Below are 25,182 nucleotides of genomic sequence, written 5' to 3' on the forward strand. Positions count from 1 at the left end.
TTTTTCTCGTGTCTGTCCCTGCGTTCCCTTTAGGTAACCGCTGTGCCGTAGCTCCTGTGTGCGCGCCGGGTAACGAGAGGACGGGAGGCAGCCTGGGAAGCGCTGGCTCCACCAGTGGGCGTTTACTGGCGGACGGGGCTGGTATGGGAAGCGGCACTGCAGTGATTTTATCTGCCTCTTTGCAGACGAGCACGCACATACGGGGCAATATTTGCCTCGGTCGAAGAAAACACAGGTTGTTGCTGTTTTCTTGCTTTGAATGCAAGGTTGGGAGCACGAGGAAAAGCGGACTTTAAAAGGGGATTGGAACCGCTTGGCGGTCAGTAGCGCCCTGTCCCCTCCGGCCTAAAGGGGGAACGGAAATGTGAGGACTTTATGAGGGCGGGGAGCCGGGGTGCGGAGGAAATATCGCCCGGGGGTGCCGGAGGGAACGGAGGACCGAACCGCGGTTGTCCCTTGCTCGCCTCCGTCCTTTTCTCGGCTTCCCCTTTCGCTTTACTCCGGTATATCTCCTAGACGTCCTGCCTTAAACTACCGCGAAAGGGAGGGAAGAGCGGAAGCATGTCCAACCCGGAGAAGGGGATCTTATCCCGCCCCTCGGCCCCCCTGGCTGCAGCACCCGGGGAAGAGCCCGGCTCCGGCAGCCGCCCGCTCCACTCCCATGGCCAGAGCGGCGGAGGTGGAGGCAGCGGCGGGTCTCCTCCTCCTCCTCCCCCCGCTCCCGGAGGCGGCTCGGCTGCCTGCAGCTCCCTCTCTCTCCTCCTAACAACCACCAGCAGCAGCAGCGGGAGCCGCGCTGCAGGGACAGCCTCCTCCGCCGCCTCCGCCAGCATCGTCCCCAGAGCGGCAGCGGCTCCTTTTCTCGCTCCAATCCCCTCCTTTTCCTCCGCTTCTCCATCTTCTTTTTACTTCTTGCCGCCGCCTCCTCGTTTCCCCTCCTCGTCTTCCTTTAACCTCCCAAGTCTCCAAGGGAGGGAAGGAGGAGGAGAGGCAGCGAGAGCGGCAGCAGGAGGAGGAGGAGGAGGAGGAGGAAGAGATGTTGGCGGAGCAGCAGCAGCAGCTCACTTGATCGCCCATCCAGGCGGCAGCGGCAGGAGGAGACTCTTCTGTTCTTCCTCCATCCAGGGCTTGCTGCTCCGTTCCGCAGCCGGCGGCCCCCGGCAGCACCACTCCCGGCTCCTCCTCTCCCCAGCCGCCTCTCGCCCGTGGTCCTGCAATTCCCCCGGTGCTGCAGCAGCCCGCGGCGACGGGATCCGAGGAGGCGACGGCCCCGGCGGGAGCAGGACTCCTAGGCGGCAGCAGCGGCAGAGAGGCGCCTTCTTCTCCTTCCCGGCTCCCCTGCTCCTAGGGCCAGACATGGAAGATGGATCTAATTCTGCAAGCTGCTTTAGGAGGTTTACGGACTGTTTCTTGAACACAAGTAGGTACTGGAACGCTGTGCCTGGCGGCGGGTCGCGCGTGTCTCGGGGGGAGGCGAAGGGCAGTGTCCGAGGCTGGGTGCATGCCTTGAGGAAAGGGCATGTCTTTGTGAGTGATGGGGAGGCGAAGACACAAAGGGGCCGTTTACGTGGGGCGTGCGTGGACGCATGGAGGAGCGGTCGGGTGTGTACTGAGGATGCACGGACAAAGGGGATGCTCAATGTAGCCGAGTGCTCTTTGTGGGAGCTGGCTGTTAACGCCTTGGGGATTTCGGCATCGTTTCGGGATCGGACGACTCTACGTACTCGTGTGCCAGCCTTTTACTCGGTGCATGCTTAATTTGCTCAGGAACGATAGGTAGGGGAATGGAGACTTTCCCCCCTACTTGCTACTTGAAGTAGCAATAAGGAGGCGTTATGGTATCGACAGTTGACAGAAAAGCAGCAGCGGCAGACCGGAAAGGGCGAAATGTATCGCTGCTGTCTGCATCCCCTGTCAGACCTGCCCCACGCGGGCAAATTCCGTGTTTCTGACCGGGCTTCCGTACTGGGTGCCTTCTGCTCCTGGCCGCGGCTCATTGCAAGGCGGGCGAGCAGCCGGAGAAGGAAACATGTGCTCTTTGCGGTGGGGGGCTAGCGCTGAAACGGGGGTAGCGACCGGCTGGCGGGGAGGGCGGAATAAAGGGGGCTTTGGGGCGCTCCGCAGCGAGCCCCTTCCGCTGCCGGCGAACCTCTCGCAGGTTCCCCCCGAGCCCGAAGGCGGGGGAAGGGCGCGGGGCCGCGCTCGCCCCGTGTCGGGAGGCGGGAGTGGGGCGAGAGCAGCCGCTCGACCTCCCGGTGCGGGGCTCGGCGAGTGCCCCCCCCCGCCCCCCGCGCCGTGGGGCGGCTGAGCCGGGCCGTGAGAGGGGGGAGAAACTCCCCCTTCGCAGGGACGCGGCCCGGCTGCCCCACGGGTGTCTCGCCCGGAGCCTGCCTCTGCCGCCTTCCTCTCTCCGAGGCGTTTCGCCGACCCACCGCGCCCCGGCGGGTGGGCGCCCCGGCGGGTGGGCGCCCCGGCGGGTGGGCGCCCCGGCCTGGGGCGCCCCCGGAGCGGCGGGGGCCTCCGGCCGAACCCTCCCGGGGCCGGGCGCCCGCTCCCGCCCGCCGGCCGCGGCTCCAGCGCCCCGCCGGGAGGTGTGCTGGGGCTCCCGTGCTCACGGGAGCGATGCATTTCCACGCGGTGCCTGTATCTGGCCTGAAATACATCTTTTTTTTTTTTTTTTTTTTTTTTTTTTTTCCCACCTCTCCTCATGTTTTGATGCTTAGGGTGACTTCAAGCATCTGTGTTTTTTTTTTTTTTTTGTTGTTGTTAGTTTTGTTTTGTGTTTTTTCTTCTTCTTTTTGTGACAATTTCTTAAATCATGGATTTATACCTTAAAGTGTCCCTAAACTTGCATTTTAATCTCTTAATTAGGTGACTTGTGGAATACAGGTGGGTAATACGTACCTCACACATATATTTTGGGGGGATGTGAGAACTATAGAAATGTCAGCTGAAACCTCATTATTTGTCTTAATGCCTTACAGCTGTCTTTAGCACAATAGCCTGCAAACGTGGTAGTACTTGTTCTGTTCTACGGCAGAGGTGACTAAAGATGACTACATATTTGCTGCTGCGTTGTCTGCTTGAAACTTTATTCAATAGTTGATTATGTTACAGAACCATGTACATGTTTAGTTTTGAGGCCTGAACGAGAATCCTCAGCTCTTCCAGTTTTTATTTACGCTGTGTTTGAGAGGGGCAGAATGCTGTTGTGTGTGGTACAACTCTCTTAAAATAAGTGGTGTTGGGAGCAAGGGACCAAGTCAGGGAATGTGTGTCAAGTAGGGCAATTCTCTCCTGTGCTAGACCAAGAAAAAGGTGACACAGAAAACATCAGCACTGTTTAAAACACCACTTTGAAAGTAGTGGTGAATTCAACTTCAGCTATTTTATGAACGCTTGACTTGAACACAAGAAAGCTGGTCATCTTTGACTGATTGTGACCTCTGACTGAAGATTTTCCTGCAGGCAGGAAAGGAACAGAATGGTTCTTTACCAGCCTCTCTCTCTGTGGAGACACTTTTCCATGGTCTGCAGCCTGCTCTCAAGAAACTTTCAAGAGCCTCAATGTCCGATATCTCTACTCTTCTGAATGTGATTGAAGCTGGCCAATGGGCTCAAAAGGTATTGGTGAGGTCAGATGGACAGACATCCACGTGCGTGCGTATATACATATGCGTACACTTCCCTCCCTCCCTGAGTGATTGCATAAGTCTGATTTCCTTAGGAAACCAGGCTGAAAAAAGGAGTGGAGGGAAGTCAAACAAGATACTGTTCAGTTCCAGTGCAGCTACTGCAAAGAGCACTTGTCCAGCTGTTCGGAGTGCTGTGCACAGTCCCTGTTACAGTGCAGCCGGAAGGCTATTATTGTTTTGAAGCGGATGAGATCATCTAGAATAATGAAGATAATGTGCTGCATCTCATAGCTTTTGTTTCCTGAATTGTATTTTAGGTTCTAAACCGTACATGTATAAGTATACGCACTGTGTGACTTTAAAGACAAAGAAGTCTGAGTTCTGTAGGGAAGAGAATTGAGGTGAGCTCTTTAGGAAGAGAGATTTAAAAGTGACTTAACAGGGTCCTCAAGACTGGAGAACAATGAAATTGCTAGAGATGTAGTCTTTCTCCTCTGAGCTCTTCCAACTTGCATGCTCTCTGTTCAGGATTAGATTAGAAGGGTTTTGATACTATTAACATCTTAGGTTCTGCAGTACTCAGTTTGTGCAATATCTGGGTATTTTTGTGTTTAAGATTCCTAATAAAGCACTGGGCTGGACTGCAGAAGCTTATATGAACTTTATGTGGTGTGTGTTGTTTTTCTTAACTGTTTAGAATTTGTAAATTGGTGCATAACATGGTGTTTTGAGAAAATGTTATTATCTGACATCCTGGATCAATTATCCAGTGGTGTTCTACCATATTTAGGATGATGCGAGCTGCCACGTATTCCAGGTTTCTGTGAAATGACTTACCTTCAGAGGAATATTCCATGTTCCTTCTACACTCAAGGTCTCCCAAGCTGCGCATACGTAGCACATATCATCTATGTCCTGTGATTCTACTCACAGGTATGAGTATTTTACAGTATGGGGGCTTTCTGCTTGTCAGAGTATTATCAGTATATTGATCTTTTATACAGTTACCGTTTTGTTGTTGTTTTTCTTGTCTGCTTGTTTGTTTGTTGTTTTTGTGTTGTGTTTTTTGTTTTGTTTTGTTTTTTGTGATGCAGCAAGTTTATCCTGCATCTTCAGATGTCAGATGCTAGGACTTTCTGGTTGAGTTTTAATCTAAGGATGAGTAAATGTAGTAAGATCTCTAGTTGCAGAAGAAAATAGCAATTAAGGTTTACATAAAGTGCAAAGTATTCCTGTTGTCTGCATTAATGGGAAAGTTAATCTTAGCTTGACTTTTTTTAACCTGATCTGTGTATTCACTACTTGGCAATCAGGGTTTTGTAAGCCAAATGCTGATCTTCAGCAATTAATCCCATGTGTAAAGGTGGATGGGGTTTGGTTTTCAAATTAAATCATACTTAAAATTTAGATGCTGAAGTGGAAAATGGAATTGTCTCTGGTTTTCACCCTAGGGATTCTAGCTCCACATTAATTGAAAGCAAAATTGTCACTAAAGCAGTGTATAGTTATGATAAGTAATGTCATTCAGCAGCTTGCATTGGAACTGGCATTCCATAATTCCACATTTTCCATTAATGTATAAGGAACACCATGTATCGTGGTCTGAAGCCCTGCCATGCTGTTTAGAGGGATAGTGAACAAATGTATAGGGCAGACAGCAAGGAATGGCACGGAAAGGGAATGGAAACTGTGTGGGCACAAGCAGCTGACAGCGAAGGAGGGTTTGCTTGTCCAAGCCCGGTATTTTTACAAACAGCTGTCTATAAAGCATGCGGTCTGCATTTGAAATAACTAATCCTCTGTCCCCTTTGACTCCTCAGCTCTGCTGCCCGTGTTTGCCTGGTGGCTTGCGGGTAGGTAGCGCTCGTGGGCCTTGAGAAAGGAGGTGATGCCTTCTCTGCTAACTCCGTAAGCTTGCTCCTTGGGTGAAATGGGCTGTAGAAGGTGTGATGATGCAGAGGGATAGTGTAGGTGAGTCGGGAGATGGTTTCTTGTTGTCACTTGTGTGAGGAGGATGGCAGCTCATTTAAGATTCTTAACACAAGACTGGTGGCTCCAATTACCCTGTTTGTGTCCTTGGTCCTTTTGCTCATGTTTAAGCCATACTCATCAGCTGGACATGGTGAAAACCTGCAAGCATAAAGATGAGCTTTTATTTCAGCATATAGATGAATTAGTGACTTGATTTTGAAACAGCCATGTAAACGCTCGTTTTCACTAATGATCTCTGGTGTATTACTTGTCTTACTTGCTTTTAAATCTTCTGTTGTACAGATCAATACAACAGTACCTTTTGTTCAGTTTTAGGATTTTGTGCTACATTCTAATACAAATAGATTTTACCCAACATCCTCTCAATATTCTCAAATCATGAGCTTAGTTTTAGATTCGGGAAATAAGAATGAGTGTGTGTGTATTTATAACTTGGAAGTGGCTCATGCAGCTTGTTGGTCGATATTAACCTTGTCTGTGATTAAAATTGTATTTCAGTTTGGTGAGGCTAATATGAGCTAATTTTTTTAATGCTACTTTAAAAAGTATTTTAGTTGCAAGTCATTATGTTTAATACTTTAAAATTCAATGTTCTTTACAGTGTTATAGTTTTTGTACTTCTGGCACTTATATTCTAAAAGAAAGCTGATATCATAAGTAAAAAAAAAGTATAATTAAAAAGGGCCGCTTGTTTTTTGTTTGGTTGTTTGTTTTTTTTATTTTTTTTTCTTTTATTTTATTTTTATACTCCCTCTGCTGGCTGCTTGAATTACGAGTACCTGTACTCAAACTCTGTTACTAAACTTGCTCTTTACTGCTTTATCAAATGAGCAGTAATGTGTATTGATTTCAATCTGTATTTAAGATAAAAAAAAAAAAAGTTAAAATTGTTAAGTGAAGAAACATTGTCTGCAGGAATGAAAAATTTGACACCTGTTTTACAGAGCAATGTTTTCATTTTTGTTATACCTTGTATTGATTTGAACTCTAAAAGCAATTGAATCTTTTGGTGCGTGGGCCACATCTCCACCCATAAATATCACAGAAATAACAATTCATATATTGTTCCAAAAGATTTAGTTATCTATTCCATTTATTGTAACAAATTTACTGCCAAGCTTTGAAGAACAGCTGTGGCAAAATGTAAATAATTATGTTTTGTTATGTTAAAAAAAATTATCATTCACGAGTTCGATTTACAACTACATAATTAGCTACAAGACTGCACACAAAGCATTCTGCATGTGTAATGGATAATTTATTAAGATACTTGTTTTAGTACGCTAGTATACAGTAGTGGTAATCTAAAATATTTATAGCACTCAAAAATTACAATTCTTAGGAACTTCAGAGGTTATGTACAAGGATTGCTGTATATATTATCAAAGTGGAGCCATTGCATTCCCCATGTGTGTCAGTTATGGTTAAAATTGCTCAGTATTTCTTGTTGATATTTCTGCTAAAGACCCAGACTTTTCCATGTAATGTATCCTCGCTTGTGCTGGTACTTGGCTTCCTGCTGTCAGAGTTTGAAGAGTGCCATCTACTGATTGACAGCTCCTTGCAGTACTTCGTTCCTGTGCCATCTGAAGGTTCTCACAACTCAGCTTTGCTTATCTTGTGGGATGTGATGAGTTGATGGGGTTGAATGTGGCAGCTGTGTTGAATGAACCCTTAGCTTTGACCTTTTCTATTAAATGATGCTATTTTCAACTTCTAATTTGTTTCAAGGTGAGGAAACAGGATTTTCATCTTGAGAGGTAGGCTTCCCTCACCCTCCTTATCCCCTTTTTAAAAAGCTTGTGAGAAAGTGGCGTATTTCTGTGGTTTCATCATCACTCCTTGTCAAACTGTCATAATTAGTGTGGGAGGAACCAGCCTGGCTGATGTTTATAGACAACTTTGGCTTCTGCTATGCCAGACAGTGTATTGATGTGTTGCACACTCGAATGAGACAGTTCAAAAGGCAGGTAACAGACTCACAATCATGACTTTATTAACAAGTGAACATTCCAAAATGCTCATGATATGTTTGTTTTTGCAGGGGAAAAGGACGATGTGGTTAACAAGTTCTAAATTTTTATGGTAAATTCATGAATTCATCTTTACTGTTAGTGCACACTGAGAATGTTTAATTTCAACGTAGAAATATGCTAATTATGTTCTTAGGGGAAAAAGGCCCCAACTTAGCAAGAGTATGAATTAGTTCAAAAAAGCGTATCATTTACATATTTACAAGGAACTCCTTTATTTCGGAGTTCTTTTTATATGTCTTCTTCCCAGTGACTTGTCACCACAGGAAACTTTCTTAATTCTCAACTCCTAAGCACCTTGTCATAGGTGACGTTAAGAAGAGAAAGTATTGTGTTTCCAAATTTCATATTCTTTTGAAAAATACATTGACAGCTAGTTTTAGTCTCGGTGAGTGAGATTTTTAACAATAAAATGTTGCATCATTAAGAGATGCCAAATCTTAGGTCTCAATAGGACTAGAACTGAGGTCTCTGTGTCACTTGAAGGCCTTCCAAAGTAGTTCTGTCTCAAGAATACCAAAAGAGAAGGCTTTTGGATGTTACTCACTGCCTTTAGAGAACTTGTATTCATGTTAATGGTTTCTCATTAAAATAATAATAAAAACTCTCAACACAGAAGCAGCAGTAGTAATCTCACCTTCTTTGATGTTGGGATCCAAAGTAGAGATTGTCAGAATCTGAGACCAGTTAATCCACCCTCCGTCTGGAAACTGTGAATATTTAATGCTTTCATTAGCACTTATTGATCTGATTCCTTATTTCTGCATTATGAACCAACTCCTGTGCAGCTGAGCTGTACTTCTCTTAACAAAGTTTATTCAGCTGTTAATAATTCCAACATTCTTCCTTCCTTTTATCCTTCCAATTGCATCAAAAAGAAATCCCCTGATGTCAAGGCACAAATAGTTCCTAAAGGGAAAAAACCCTTTTGTATCCAAAATTCTAACAACTTTGTACAGAAACCTTACATCTTGAATCCTTCTGATCCCTGTGTACCCAAAATAGCAATATTTCTAGCTGCTGACAAGCATTGCCATGTTCACCTTGATAACACTGTTTACTTTGCTTCTTCTCATAGGGAAGTCTCCTATTTGTCAGGAAAGACACCACTTTCTTTGCCCTAGATATTTTACTAGCATTTCTGCAACATCTGGGTGTTGTGATCGTTCAGAGAATAAGACGCTTAGCCTGAATTATGGTGGCTGAGTGTATCCTGTTTATTCTTTTGTAGTTTTCCTCACTGCTTAATTTTTATTTCCCCATTGTATTTCTTCCCTAGTGTCTTATTTTATTTACTTCCAAACTGGGTAAAGCTACTAACCTATCTTCTAATGGTCTTTGACTTATTCTTTAAAAAAAAAAAAAAAAAAAAGTGTCTTAATATTTCACTAATGATTTTTTTCCCCCTAACTCATAGCAGTTAAGTTTATGATAACTCATTCCTTTACTTACATTATTTTTTTGTGTTTATATTTTGGTTTTCTTTCGTGCCTATGCAGATACCTTGGCAATTTGTCCAGAGTGAATTCTTTCTTGGAACATAGCTCTGTCGGCTGCGCTTTCCTTGCATGGTTTTCTCTTTCAGTTGTAGCTGTATTTTTGGCTTAATATTATTTCCTTCTTGTCCACCCATTAGCTTATTTTAGATGATGTTTCCTTCTTGATTGCTGAATTGTGCTGATTTTGTTTCCTCCTGCAGTGGGCCTGTGTTTTACCCTGTCCTTTTTACCATGTTCTTATTTCCCTCAACTGCTGTGGTTGTGTGAAGGCACTATGCTGCTGTTACTCTTCTTCTGGTGTAGTTCATTTCGGCTGTATTGTCAATTTTTTTGGGTAAGACTAGATTTTACATGACAGTTTGAAAACTCTTGCTATGTGTTCTGTATTTTCAGTGACTCATTGTATTTCATAATCTGCCACTGTCTGCCCAGCCCTAAGTGTGATGTCAGTAGAGATATTTTTTTTTCCCTTGCTTTTTTTTAAGCAAACACAGGACTGATGGAAGTTACTGTTTGATGTAACAGGAAACTGAACTCATCTGTTCTCAAAACAGGCATTGCCTTAGCCAGTATGCTCAGGTTTCATCATGCCAGGCTCCTGAGTCTCATGCTTGTGAACAAATCGCTTTTGTGTGGATGTGTCTCACTGTTACTGTTTCTTCAGACTTCAGTTTTTGCTGGTAAAGTCTCCCAAAACAAATAACCTTGAGAAGCTGCTTTTTCATGAATCTTGAGTCTTAAATGTAGTTCTGTGGCCTTCAGTTGATGATTATGAATGCAAAAGGGTTTTGGGGTTAGAGGTGTCCTTCTGAGAAGTGCTTTCAAGAGGTCAGAGAGTATGGGTGACCTGCAGTTCCCAATGTTTATAGAACAGTGCATTCCCCTTACAAATTCTGGCTTAGCTTTTGTGGTGTTAGAACAGAATCATCTGGCATGTTGTAGGAACTTTCATAGGCTGTTTGTGGGTAGGAATGTACTTGTAGATTGCCCGTTTCTTTCAAACCTTTTTTGGACTTTGGTTGGAGCTATATGCAGTGCTTATACTTTTGAACTAAGCACAGAGAAGATGTGGGCTTGAGCTCTAGCCCTGTCCATTCTGCTTAATTTTTAGTGTGTTCCTTGGTCTAGTTTAGGTCGATGTCTGCCTGCCTGCATGTGTTTTGGGAGAAAGCAAAGGGTGACTTACCAAAAGGCACTGGGAATGGTACTCGTCTCTTCTGACCTTGTGTGAGGAAAAGAGCTTAGCTTTGTGGACACAAGCTGTATCATGCCCCTTTGTGGTTAGAGAACAGGCTCTGGGCCATTTTATTTACTTATATAGGGACATAGCCGTATGGACCAGCAGAGGAATCTTTGTACTGTTTGTGGCTCTGGGACAGACCTTGTTTCGACAGACCAAGTTCTGGAGAGTGAACCACAGGTTCTACAAAGTCCTGCATGAAAGATGTGTCCAGTGAATAAGGGACCACTGCTGGAGGACATGGCTTGCTGCCTGACTCAGTACAATTATTTAGCTTGTCTGTCTTTGTTTCCTCAACTTTCTGCTTTGGAAGGCTTCTTAAAAGTTGTGGCTAAAATGTTTAAGTGAATATTCATAGAGGAACGAGAAGACACAAAGTTTGTCAGTTGACAAGGATGAATGAAGTGTGTGTGGTGATATCACATATCTTACGTTAATGAAAAATGATGGAGGCGTATCCATCTATGGCAGTAGTATTGAAGGGGTAGAAGTCAGAAATAGAAAAAGGAGAAGATTGGAATGGGAAGAGAAGTTTAACTTTTTTTTTTTTTTTTTTTTTTTTTTGTCTCAAAGGAATGCAATTACAGCAGAAGAAAATGTTCATCCTTATAGGGAACGCTATTTATAAACTCTGAGAGGTTTCTTTTGGGGTAAATGAAAGCCTTGATATGTAAATATCTCCCAGAAAATCATCAAACTTTAAAGAAATCTTTTTTCACTGAAGTATAAGGTTACATGTTTTTTAAGTGTGAGGGTTATTTTTCTTCTTAATGTCACAGATGCTTTCTTTATGCTTAACTGTATTTTTTTCCCCTCTTTTTAGTAGCAACATAAATGATGCCTAGTAAATCTTATGTACTTTATGAATGTACTTACAGATAATATTTTCATTTATTTCTTCACACTTTTGTAGCTTAATGTTATCTTTGCCAATCAGCCAACTGCTATTTGTCCATCTCTTGTGCATGCCAGCTGGCCATGTCTTTTACCATTATTTTACCAAGTCACTCTGAAAGTTTTACTGTTCCGCCCTATGTGATTTTTTTTTTTTTTTTTTCTGTATATGTGTGTGAAAGCTTTATTTGTAATTTAATAAATTATCCACCTTGTTCCTATTTTTTTCTAACAGTTTATTAAAGCATAAGTCTGGCTACACATAGAGCACATGTCCCTTCTCTGTCTTTTAACATGAATCGCCTTGGATGGCTCTAGCCGTGGATATTGTTGTGAGTATAGCTAACATCACTGTGGCTGGTTATTTTGTTGATGGTGACCTTTTGCTTGTCCATGATAAGCCTTGATTCTTGTTTACAAGATGATGTTGCAGTTGTTACCTTCTGATTTGACTGCTAGGCTAATTTTTTGGTTTTGTTTGTTTTTGTTCATTTAGCTGTGTGTACCTTTCTTAAAAAATATGTTGAAATACTTTCTTAACACTTTGCAACATCTTGTTTTAACAACTTGTGTTTGAACGAGAGCAACTAGCTGTTCTGCTGTGCCAAGAAACACGTTTTCCCAAGCACTTGTGAAAGGAGATTTTTGATTTTCTTTTTTGACAACAATTCTTTTGGTGTTTATGGAGCTGAAGGGAGGAATGGTAAGGAAGTTGAAATCTACTATATATATCAAAATTGAAAGGAGAACACGAGAACAGTTACGCAGTTATATTGAGCAATATTGGAATATTGAAATTCTTTTTCTAAAACATAAATTGGTAAGACTTAAGCTTTGTTTAAATATGGAAATATCCTGTGCTGAACTTCACTTTGAAACTTAAAACTGAGTTGTCCAACTGATTTGAGAGTCTATATAAAGAATTTTGTATTGGCTTAAAGTAATATAATTTTAATAGGTTTTAGACCTCTTGGAGATGAGCTCTGGCAGGTCTGCTAGTGGCAGCTAAGATAAGTAACTGATGCTTCTCTGCTTGAAGTCACTACCAGCTCAGCAGAGGTAGCAGAAGAAAGGCTCGAGCGCATTGTCTGGCTTCCTAACCTGTGATACCTGCAGAGGTGGATGTCTGCTAATATATTGGGCTGTAGGCTGCTATGATTGATGAAGAACTGCAAAAGTGACCTTCGGTCTTACTTGTGTGCTGGTAACCTCTAGAAGCAGGTTGCAAGAAGCTGTTAGGAGCAATGAGGACATAAACTGTTACACGTATTTGCTTTTTTCCCCTTACTGTCAATGCTGGAACATGTCTGACCCCAAAGCAAGCTGTTTCAGGGAGCTGACATGGTAGGTGCATGTTGACTCTCTCTCTAGGGTAAGTTTTCTGCTGGTTAGCTTTCAGAATAAGTTCACTGTGGAGTCAGAGAATCACCAGTGCTGATGGGAAAACAAGCCAAGTCAGCATGTTGCTGGGAGCTGACGAGAAGATAACCCCTTTCATCAGCAGCTCATCTTAGACCAACTTGGTTGTTCTTGGTACAGTTACACCACAGTTTCACAGTCACTTGAAGTTCACATAAACTAACTCTCTTGTTTAAAGTAATGGCCTCATTCTTCACCCTTAGGCTGATCTTTCCCATATATGAGTACTCCTCCCTTGTGCAGGCACACTGATGTGGCCCCATGATGATCTAGATTGAGGAGTTGCTCTCAATTAAAACAGGCCAGGATTAAAAAGGGAGAAGATGCATGCCTTAGAGTGTTCATAAACTTCTGCAAATAAGTAGGAAGTGCATGCTTAAAACATGTTATTTAGAGTGGAAGTGTCCTTCAGAGACAGGGAAATAGCATCATTTATGTAACTTAGATTTTGCCATCTTGGAAGTCAGCTTTATGAAGGTCTATACTTGCATGCTCAGTATTTTGTGTTTTGGTGTTATTTTTCCCCACAGGACTTTTGCTTTGCTTGCCCAGTACTTTACCCATCCCAGAATGTGCATGATGTTGATGATAGGAAGTTTTCCTCTGTATCTGCTTTTTTTCTTGGCAAACCCTGAATCCTTCTAATTCTACAGTGAAGTCCTTCCACAGAGCATGGAATTGCTAGCTGTTTTATGGGCTTTTCTACTGGTGGTGGTTGCACAAAAGTTTGGTGGTCATGAAATATTTTTTGTACTATGTGGCAGAAATGGGCTCTTGTCATTTGCATATTACTTAAGAATGAAAAAGGGATTAGACAGAAATACATAAATATTCACTAGTTCTGTGTATGTCAATGATTGGAGATAATATGAAATAATGAGAGCCACCACCTCTACCCTCCTCCCACCCCAAGTGCCGGGTGAGCACAGACTAGTTCTCACAACAAACCTGGAAGTTTTCTAAACCAAGAGGTTGTCTAACACTTAGATAACATGGACACCTCTGTCATCTTTCCAAGCAGTTGGGGAAACCATTTCAAATTAGATGAGTGACTACAAAGTAGAAAAATGGCAGAGCCTCAATGAGACTTCAAGACCTGGCTTCTAATCTGGGGATCCCTCTGCCAGATGGTATTGCTTTACTGATCCAAGAAGAATATTGCTATAGCTTCCTGTGACTTAATTTGTTGTTGTGTTTGTCTTTTTCTGTAAACAGCTCCCAGACACTGGAGATTTAGGAGCTCTGAATGAAAAACTTAACAGTGCATTGTTCTTTTCAAGGCCAACAGTGAAACCAGTTTAAATGTGCTTGTATTAGAACCATGAAGTGAGGTAATGATTAGTCTTCATAAGACCTACTTCTGCTGCTGCCGTTTTTCTAAGATACGTTTTAATTGAGGGAAGAATTACTGTTTTAGCAAATAGCATTATATTTGTTGAGAAACAGTAAGAACAATAATGATGACAAGTTTACATCACTAGAGTCAATAAGACTGGGAGGGGAGAAAAAAAGATGAAAGGGAAGGAAGAAGAGATGTTGTCCTTCAGTTGCCTCTAGTCTGTATTTGCAGTCCATAGTTTTCTGGGCATTTACCATTTTCTGCCTCATTTATTCATCTTGAGCATTAGAATTTTCAGCTGTTTTACTTCATCTTTTAATATGAATTTGCTCTGAGTTTCAGAACACAGTTTCTTCCTCCTGTATATTTACTGGTATGGTCTGGCCACAGCTAATTGCACTGCAGTCGTTGCTGTTGCTAAAACAGTGAGGTATTAAGCTGTACTGAGGGAGAACTGCAGTTAGGTAATATGATGTTTTTTGTAGAAGTTTTTATAACTCAAACCTGCATCTTTGCATCAGTTGGGAAATCTTTGTGAAACTATGTCAGAGCTCTTGAACTTCAAACTATTGAGTATCAGTAAAGAGTGAAAATAAGGAGAAATAGAGAAGCATGTATAAAATCATACAGTGACTGTAAACTAAGGTATCTTCAGTCTAGGTAATAGCTACTGCTACCTTCCTGTGTTGCTATTCAGCATGCAGACTCACTTACGTGCAGAAGCATGGATAAACGGTGACTTCCTATCTTGTTCTGCTGAAGGTTTTATGTGGTCCTTTACTTACTGGTGTCTTTTATATTGTTTGGCTGTCAAAATCTGCATGTGAAGGTTTAGTCCTTCAGTTTTATCAACTGATCAGCTGATGCAGAGGTCAGTGAACCTTTTGAATTAAGGGTTGGGATTTATTTATTTAGTTTTAAGCAGTTTATTTCTATCCCACTTGGTAATAATACTGTTCTGAAAAAATAAATAAATTGGTTACATATTTATGAATTATTTTGGTAAAACACTGTAATACAAGTACTGTCAGTTTACTGCCATAATGCTTTCTTTTTTTTGGAGCAATGCATAATCTGGGTACCACCCAAAGTGCCGCTCTTCTATTTTATATTTCTTCATATTTTCAGCTACTTTGCATGCATGTTTTTTCTGCTGAAACACTGGGAATCTGCTCAACTCTGCACCTGTAACAGAGCAATTCAATTTAAGTAAGACAAAGACCAGTAACCTCTAAACCCCAAGCAATCAGTGGGCATTACATCTAAAGTCTGGATGTTCCTGCTGCTTATTTTTCTCTCTTTGCTTCCTCCACCCATTTCTTTCTATCTAGCCTTCATGCTGCCTGGAACCTCTGCTATCTCATAAGGTGGGCAGAACTTCTGTTCTCTTTTAGCAGCCACTCGTTCATGTCTCCACCGTCTTCCTAGCTGCTGATTTTCATGAGCTCGTCTGACACATGTATTGTTTGGTCAAATTTGATTGCAATTAGTCATAAGATCAAAATGTATTTGTAAGGGCAAATTTTGTAGCTGAAAAGCCAGTAAGACAGTTGCATGTCTTGTCTCTTTTGACCTTCTAAAGATTTGTTGGGTTTTTGTTGTTGTCGCAACCTTAATAGCTCTTTCAGTAGCATTGAGGTTCTATTAACCATAGCTCTAATTTCTTTGGATTCCTAAAATTTTTAATGTTTCATGCACAAGACAGAGATACATAGGTTCTGGGAGAGAGGTCAGTGATGTTTCCAGTAGCTGCTTCTTCCTCAGGTGTAATTTACCAAGGGAGTCTGCAGTTGAGTTATTGTGATGGGAAGTGCAATGCATTTGTGTTTCCTGGAAACAGAACAAAATCGCAGCTCTGCTCCATTTAATGCATGATTTGTCATTGATTTCAGTTGCTGTGATATTTACTCCTGTCATTTGATATTTTTGTTGTACCAGGTTGTTCATGAATCTGATTTCCTGACATCAGTCCCTCAAAGCAGTGTTGAAAGTTTTTATTCTTTAAGAATATCTTTACAAAATAATTTTCAGTGTGGTGCAGCCAAATCTGATTTCAACAAAACTTCTAGTCTGTTCCTCTTGAGGCTGTGCTAAAACAGGGAATCAACGTAACTGACACAGCAAGAGGGGCTATATACATAAAGCTGGATGGATTTGATAGATGACTTCTTCAAATAGATTAAATATATATCTGAAGCCTATTACTCCTGTCAGGAATATGTTTTCTGATGAAGATACGTTGTTTCCTCTCAGTATGTCTTGGAAACTAAAATACATTAAGTTGAAACAGTATCACCTTGATCCTGTCTGCTGCAACAGTATATACTTAAGACAAACGACTTTTCGGTGTTATATGCTATTTTAACTGTTTTGTCTAAACATTTAATTTGAAGTAGAAACACATTGTATTTCATCACTTGTAGAAATGCTGTGCATTTTTTTTCAAAGATTCAAAACAGAAATGTTCGGTGACTACTTCTGAGTATTATTTTTTGGCCTCTGGAAAATGATGATTGTCTTGCTAATTTTTTGACCTGGATTCCTCTATGTTGACTTCAGAAAAAGTAAGTTGTGGCAACATATGGAAGAACATGAGCTCCATGTTATACAAATGGTTGGTCTGAATACTTGGGGTGTCCAAATGTTTTTATCTGGACACAGTTATTAGAATACAAACACAGAAATTTACTGTAGTGATAATTTGTAGAGTGAATAATTATGTGTAACAAAGTTGTGACCAGAAAAATCTTCAATACCCCACAGGAAAGAGTCTTCCCTTACTTATTCTTGTTTATCCTTAATTTTGGTGAGGATCATAGTAGAGGACAGGTTTGGTGCTTAGTAATTTTAGCTGATTTTTGCTGTATTTAAGGCAATAGTGGTATAGGGGGTGGGAAAGCATACAGCTAGTAATAAAAAAAAATAGTAAAGCAAAAAAGTCCCTCCTGCGTACAGACACTTTGATGACAGAGATGTTGTCAGAATTCAGCCAGACCTGCATGATGCTGTTGTGATGTTCTGTAGAACTTTTCAGGCACTTTATCAGTTACTCATGTATGCAGATATGGGAGCAATAATGGCTACTTGCAAAGATTCCCCTCTTTCTTGGACATAATGCTGCTCTGATGGCTCTGTGTTATTAAAAAATAATGGTAATTATTTGTTTTATGGGTAATTCCTTGTGCTGTTTTATAGCCCATGATCTCAAGGAAGTTTACAAGCCACTGGCTGAACCTTGTGGCAGCCTTGATAGGAAGGGAATGGTAACTAGACAGACAGTTGCTCTTTCTGTATGCTGTAGGGCAGAAGACACAAAGATTGAATTTTTATATGCTTAACTCTGCATAAATATTGCTGAAGAAAACTTCTACAAGTGGTTTAAAAACAGTAGGATAAAATGATTTTGTAAAGTGAAACAAACTATGTTTTTGTAACAGCTTGAAGATATTTATTGTTTATGGTCATTACGTGGCTGTTCATTTTTCCAGGCCAAAGATGTATTTACAACTCAAATCCCAATAAAACTTTCTAAACAAGACTTGGATTCATGGATGAGAATGGTACATAATTTTTTTTTTTTTTTTCTTTTTAAATAGACCTTTTTTTTTTTTTTTTCTCTAAATGGGGTAATGCGTCTCTAAATACATTTGTGAATTAAATCAAGACCAGTTTAGCTTCAGATTTCAGGAAAATGAACTTGAAAGGACACTATCAGGTGGTCTAAACTAATGAATAAGGTATGTTAAACTGGTGAAAATTTTATTTTTTGCAGATGTTGGTGCACTCAGTTCCTACTTCGTAACAATCTTATCTGAAACAACTGCCATACTCTTATTTGGTTTTTTTGGTCATCTAAGTAATTGAACCACTGAGTCTTTCACATGGCCTCTCTGTAAAATCGTACATTGGCACAAGCTCAAGGGCATGAACTGCATTTTGTGTTTATAAAGAAAATGGAAATCAAAGGAAAGGAAGGAATTGCGAGTGCTGATGGGTTTTTCTACTGATACTTCTACACAGCTCTGCTGCTGATTTCTTCTTATGTGCATGTCTGACAGAAAATGGAAAACAGCTTTCCTTCAACACCTCCCCCATGATAAAAAACTGGGTCTTTTTCCCTGCTGGCCTTCAGGTTGGGAGGGGGTGGGGGTGGTGTCAGGAAGGCAAATTGTGTTTCGCTTATGAAAGGATTGTGATGTTTTTATGGAAGTTTTTAAGAAAACAAAACATTAAATTGCTGTTGTACAAAGGGCCACCAGTCATAAAATACATTAGAGGTGTATTTCTGAATCATAAGTTGCATTTTGGACTCGAAACAGACTTTTTGTTCCCCCAGTGTTTGTGGGAAGTATTAAAAATGTGTTAAGGACAATGTTGATCCTGTAGCAGTTGGAATATTAGAGCACAGAGATAGTTCTCCTGATTGGGGTGCTGCAGACAGGCAGCTCCTTGCTTGCCTGTCAGCTAGTTGTGCCAATGTTCAGGATTTGAATGTTTGTCAATGTAATTTTTTTATTTTTAAATTTTTTTGGGTGACAGTTTTGGAAGCAGACCGTAAAAGCTTCCTAATAAACACACTAAAAAAGCTGCTAAGATAATGATTTGGATAATACATTAAATTAATTCCAGGTTTTGAAGAAAGCACAATGGAACTGCCCAAACCAGTATATTTGACATCAGAGTATGTTTTAGTTAAATATATTTCAGTGAGTTTTTCTCTCTTGAAAGTGGAAACCAAGAAGCTGCTGTATTTCAGGAAATGAATATCTGGTTTACAGCATATTTGAGACCCTTTACCCTTCCAGCTTAGCTCACAGCAATCGTTCGTAATCAGGCACTTTGCTGCATTTGACTTGAATTCAGCTTAATTTTTCTGACTCTTCTTTAAAAGTTATGGAGACTTTGCTTTCTTTGACTTGACAGATGGGCTTGTGACATCTTGGGAAAATTAGCAGGGTTTGTGAAAAGAAATGGTAGTTGCTGTTTCTGAGGCTATGATGAGGAAACAGTGCTGTTGGTTATGGTTGAGAGACTGGAGTCCAAATTATGATTGTAAACTAGTTTAACATTCTACAGCTTTTCTTTTAGTGTTCATATAATTGTATGTAGAGAGCAGCTGTTTCTCAGTGCTGTGGCATTTTTTACTACTGTGCCTCACAGATGAAGTAACCCTTCATCTGACTGATTTGATGGCCAAAAGGAGGAAGGGAAATACTGCTTTTAAATGCTGTTGTTAAACTGTGAACTGCTAGAGCGGTTGTAAGTGTCACTTAGTTACCTGCTCCCTTCCCATCCTGATCTTAAGTTATAAATAATTTAGTTTAGATTTATGGTAAATATATTTTTCTTTACTAATGTATTGTGCCTTTGTCAAATTCCCATGTCTCATTCATGTAGAAGGTAGGCAGGTGGTGGAAGCTAGGGGAGGAAATAGAGTACTACCAAGTGCTAGTAACAGTATTTTTAACAACATAAACTGATCTCTTCATGTTCTCCTGAAATACAGAGGTGTGGGATTCTTGTTGGGATGACATGATGGCTTTGTTTCCCCTGTTAGGGCTGTCTGCTGAAGGGGTGAGAGTGCTTTCAGTGGCCTTTCCTCTTTCCAAAACTTCTCAGATGTTTTGTTAATTGACCCATACCACAGCCTTTTAGTAGTTGCAGTATCTTCAAGAAAAGGTTTTTTTTTGTTTGCTTTTTTTTTTTTTTTTTTTTTTTTTCCTGTCACAACTCCAGTTCAGAAGAGCCTTTTCTCTGAAAGACTAAACACCTGCCCCCGTGTTGACAGCTTTACCAAGGGAGAGCAGCTGTCAAATGAATGAGATCGGTAGTTTTGTAGATACTCATAGCTTTCCTGAGAAATATCAGGAATGGATATCCAGCAGTTACAATTCTGTGACTGCTTTAAGTAGCCATCTTACAGCTATTTATTGTCTTCACTAATGCTGGCAGCATAAAGGGCTGCTTGATTCTACAGCGAAGTGTACTTTGAAAGATTAACGTGTGCCAGATATGTTAATAGGAGAAAAATGGAAGAGAGCAAGAAAGCATATAAAAGAAACAAGATAGAATTTCATAGTTCCTTGTCAATCAGAAAATAAACATAGCTGGAAAGACAATTGGGACATCAAGAAATGGAGGGGGCAATAAGGAATTTTCTGGCAGAAGAGAAAGATTTAAAAAATCTCAACAAAACAAAAATAGATTATGACACATCAGTTCACATTTTTCCATTGAGGAGATATAGTCCCACCTACTCAAGTTTCTGAAAGAAATTCTGCCAGTCTGAGGAGCTGAAATATCAACCTTTGATGGTATTTCTTGTGATACGATCTTTTCCTCTATATGTTAGGAGGATATAGGGACTGCAGTGTTTTTGTATCATCTAAAGAAGGCACATTTTTTATTGCAAATAGCAGCCAGTCTTCTGGTAGATGCCTTTTATGGTGCACTTAGGTTTTAATGCTTCCTTAATCATTTAATTTGTTGCAGCTTAAAAAGGCAAAGACTGGCCTGTCACTAAGTTTCTAGGCAGCTGAGCCGACTCTGAGAGGAGTTTCTTTGCAGAATTTCCAGTGTGAAAGGAGGATGCTATTTCTTGGCCATTTAGGAAGTCTTAACCTCCTTGAACCTGTTTTTCAGAGCTATTCGGAATATGGATTCCTCATAGATATGTTTTCTTACTAATGAAAGGGAGTTCAACTGCAAGTTGAGCATGGAAAGGCAGAAGAGCTTTACAGACACCTAAGTATCAGAGGGCAAAGTGTTTCATATCAATAGAGTTTGTCAGACTTTAGGTTTATATAGGACTGAATTGAAATATTAACAATGGCAAGGAAATGTCTGATGCTTTACTAAAAAAGACAAGGAATTTTCATTTCTTCCTGTTTCCACTCTTTCACTGTTGCTGAATTTATTGATGTGTGATTTTAAAATAAAAAATAATATTATTTTTATTTAAAAATTATTTTTTTTTTCTTCTGCCCTCTGCCAAGCCTTAGAGGACATAGCTGTCTGCCCTGTAACTCCAACTGTCATCATTAGCACTCTGTTATCTCACAGGGCTGTGTGAGGACTTTAATCTTCTATATAATTGGTGGTGGCAATTGCTGCTAAAGCTGTAAAGGAAAAGCATCCGTTCAGCTTCGTGTGAAAATGGATGATTGACGAACTCATGAATGTTTCCTCTGGGCTCTGAACCGAGTAAGTAAGGCAGAGTACCTCAGGCAGTCTAATTTCCTGACTTGATAATAGACTGGGAAAAGAGCCATTTGTTGCCTTCAGGGTTGTCCATATATGGACAAATCTTTTGCCGGGCTGAGTAAAAACAGTCATCTTTCAGGAAAGAATAGAATGTTACAAGATTTTGGAAAATGAAGGTTTTTTTTAAGCAGAGGTCTAGCTTAAAATAATGGATGGTTGTTTGCTTCAATGCACTTCAAAACAGCACAGGCTCAGGTTTGTATCCTGGAATTCTGTTAGAGAATTGCAGCTATAGATGTTAAGCATGCAAGTGTGTTTATGCTTACCCTAGTTGTTTGGCAGCCTTTGTTTGAGAAGGACCGATGCTGATGCTGGTGCAGACTAGACTTGTAGGTTTTCACTGCTTTTTTATTTAGTTTTGGATTAAAGACTAGGAAGACATTTAAGGTGAAAAATACAAGAAAGATTTGACCATCTGGATCAGTAGTACACTTGTTTATCATTATATGAAGACCTTTAATAGTATTCCTTGATGATTTGGAAGATCAAACTGATCGTTATCACATAGAAAATCCAGGAACAGCTGGACAAATCTTGAGTTGACTGCAGAACAGTGGTGTTATTTTCTAGTAATTCAAAAAGTTTGGGATTTGTGTGGGGTCGACACTGTTTTTACTCAAGGGGACTATGAAATACAGAGTGTATGTGAGGGGGAAGCAGTGAAACAGTCTTCTCTCAGATGGATCCTAAACCACCACAAAATGGACTTCTTTCAGTGGCTGTTGGAATGCAGTTATCTCTGCGTTTCATCAGATGACAGACTTGAGGACAGGAAGTGGAGAGGCAGGAAGGGGGGGGTGGAATAAATCAAGCTCATGGTTGTACAATAATGTATCTACTAATATAATTTCAACTAGTTATAGTATTGTATGCTTAATATCTTTGTTCCAGGTGCAGTAGAAGAGACCTTGATTTCTGATGAATATGGGCCATAGAAAGAGTCCTTGATTTATAATAAGGGTCTGTGTGGTGTGTAGGATTTGTTCCAGTGCTTGTGTTGTCAAGTCCACAGGCACCCTGGTTAGGACATTGGTTTATTTCTGACTTTGGGGAGATCATGCAGTATACTTAATAACAAAAATCTTCCGTAAAATGGTTATATTGCTTTGGAGGTTCACTTAGAGTTGTTGTGTTGACAGTCTTGAAGGTGATGACATTTTTTGGCACATTAAAGCCCAGAGCAGTGTTGTTGGTTTGTTTTTTTTTTTTTTTTTTTTCCCCCTCTCCCTTCTCCTACCTGTTGTACTTGGAAAGAGAAGGTACATAAGAGAAAGTAGGGAAGATTTTAGGTTATTTTAAAGGGTGGTGGGAACAGAGCAGCTGATTTGCTTTAGGCATCACTGAAAATTTCATCTGAATTTCTTACAGAGAGATAAAATATTGTACAGCAGATTGCTTAGATTTGACAGATGCTTGAAACTGAATGATCTCTCGTTTTGACAGTAGGTAGGAGTCTTCCCAAGAGTAGGGAAATCTCCTTAAATATTTTTTGTTGTCATAGAGTTTGGGTCAAAAAGGTTATAAAAATGTCTTTGGCAACTGAAAGTATTGAAGTTTTAAGGGGAGGAAGGAATGTATATAGGGGAAGAGAGCAGCAGGCATCCTGTCTTTGAGACAAAGATGTTTAGGTGTTATAAGGGAACAGTGCCCAGACTGAGTGCATTACCAGGCAGGACATCAAATAATACAGTTTGCATAGTTTGTCTGTAAATGTGTGGGATTCTATAAGCTTAACTCGCTTCAATCAACAGGAGATTGATGTGAGTCAAACTCACCATTTCTAGCCTAAATTTTTAACTTCAGGTTTATTACATGTGGAAAAAGTGGGGAAAGTGCTTAGCTTATGAATTTATATGCGTATTCTGAGCAACAATGATTTTTGATTTGTGTTTTGTGAAGATTTATTTAATTGAAAAAATAAATGGTTTGTTTCTGTTTTGCCTTTTCAACTTAGCAGCGTTTCAGTTTCCTGGTCATCTCAGTGCTTTCCTCTTACAGAACTGACTTAGAACTCTTGCACAGATCTTCAGCTGTGAAAACTATTATTGCATTTTCTTGTATTTCTTATTAAATTGATCTAGTTTAAGCCTTTTTCTGTTTTTATTATTACATTTTTTTTTGCTGAAAGCAAAGGACAGTTAGTGCTGCAAAATAGTTTATTGATAGTGCTTGCTTTCAGAAATACCTAATCACCTATAGAAAAGAAAATCTGTATCTGTTTGTAGTTGCATAGCAAACATTGGACCATTTTTTCACTAGGTGAAAAGTTGGGGTTAGGTTAGGTTCAGCTAACAAAACCCAAGTGAGCCAGATAAAATTAAATATTTTTCTTTCTTCCTTCTTTACACATATCTGTTTGTTGGAGGTGAAGTTTACAGTAAAAGTTTAATTTTTCAAGAAGAATGAATATGAAAGCATATATGAATAAAAATAAGGTGCATGTTAATTTTATTTTTACATTTCACTGATTTTTTTTTTAATGTATACATTATGCTTTTCTTCATACATTGCACTAAAACGTAGTTTGCATTAAGTAGATCAATTAAATGGTGTAGTAGCTGTTACTGAACAATAGCTTGGCTACATTCCACATCCAGCCTGAGCTCTGCAATAGGTTTATTTAGCATTAAATTGAAGATTTTGTGACATGTTAGTAAGAAGCACTTTGTTAAAGAATAGCGTGGTAGTATTTTAGGTTTTTATAATGAAAGAAAGTAGTCATATGAATTATCTGCATCTGTCATGTATATTTTCTCACTTTTTCTTATGCTTCTACATTGAGTGTCATACTTTCCAAGAGATATTTTCATTCTGTCCCTGGCAACTTTACTCTCTGGAGTTCCTCTCCCCTTGTATTTTGTAAGATTGCTTTTTGAATGTGTTCCTTCTGATGATCTCCCAACACAAGTGTAATACCATTCCCTGACTGTTGAATTCATGCAAGGTTTTTCATTGTCCGGATAGCTTGAGACTTTTTTCCTTTCCAGGATGCCACAAGCTGACTCCTCCTCTTCTTCCTCATCTGTTCTTTCAACATCATTGCGGTACTTCAGGGCTGTGTGCGCAGGTCTGCTGGAGCCTCAGTTTTGGTTTGAAAGTATGTTAGATGATTGTGCAGATTGGCAGAAAGCCTGCATGAGAGATCACCCTGAATGTCTACTTACAGATAGTTTAAGGAGGAAATGAACAAAGTCAGCGGGGGAGGTTGCTGAGGAAGAGCTTTGCAGGCTATGGGCTGAGTGGGAAAAGTCAAGGATTGGGCCATGGAAGAAGTGGTTTCAGCCTGGGTCTAAGGAAGTGTATGATCAAGGGGAGAGAAGGACAGGGATTTGGGACAAGTTTATATGGTCAGGTTATGAAGAAACACTGACGATTTTCAATTAGAGGCTCAGTTCTGCCTGCTTTATGGTGACAGGGTACTGGATTGCCCATTGCTGAAGCCTCCATCTGCTGGATTGTTCTTCCTTGGCTGATTGACATTAAGTGGAGAAGTGTGACTTGGGAGCGTGTTCACATCAGAAATGTACTTTCAAGGAGACTGTCCTAACTGCTCTCTTTAGTTTTTGGTTCGCAACTGAAAATGGTCCATCTATTAACTGGATTCTTTCCAGACTAAACAAAACTGAGGTGTGAGTTACAGCATTCTACCTAACAAAGCCAGTTTGGTGTATAGGACCAGATTAGATCTAGTTTGAAATAAAACCCACCAAACCATTGAATGTATGAGTGCTGGATCCTTGTAATCACCTGCTTTGGTCTGGAAACCCACTGCAGGGCAGGCTGTGCTAATGTAGGCACAGATCTGATTTGCAGCTCACTCTGCTTTGAAAGTTCATCACTGCCACAGGGATCCTTTACAGTGGTGATG

At 40.6% G+C, this 25,182-nt stretch overlaps 1 protein-coding gene across 3 annotated transcripts in view; it reads left to right on the forward strand.

The window, feature by feature from the left end:
• The first annotated feature begins 242 nt into the window (after nucleotides 1-242).
• Nucleotides 243-25,182, forward strand: part of PDE10A (phosphodiesterase 10A) — a 190,743-nt gene continuing 165,803 nt past the window's right edge. For 2 of the 3 annotated variants that reach the window (XM_033011622.2, XM_033011623.2), the window contains exons 1-2: nucleotides 243-319; nucleotides 1,126-1,420. In XM_033011622.2, the coding sequence (XP_032867513.1) occupies nucleotides 260-319; nucleotides 1,126-1,420 (355 nt within the window). In that variant the 5' untranslated portion in view covers nucleotides 243-259. Of the gene's footprint in view, nucleotides 320-506; nucleotides 1,421-25,182 lie in introns of those variants that run through there. The other variant, XM_033011621.2, reaches the window with a different exon arrangement.

Source organism: Tyto alba, unplaced genomic scaffold, assembly GCF_018691265.1.
Source record: "Tyto alba isolate M040663 unplaced genomic scaffold, T.alba_DEE_v4.0 Super-Scaffold_22, whole genome shotgun sequence".
NCBI classification, from domain to species: Eukaryota; Metazoa; Chordata; class Aves; order Strigiformes; family Tytonidae; genus Tyto; species Tyto alba.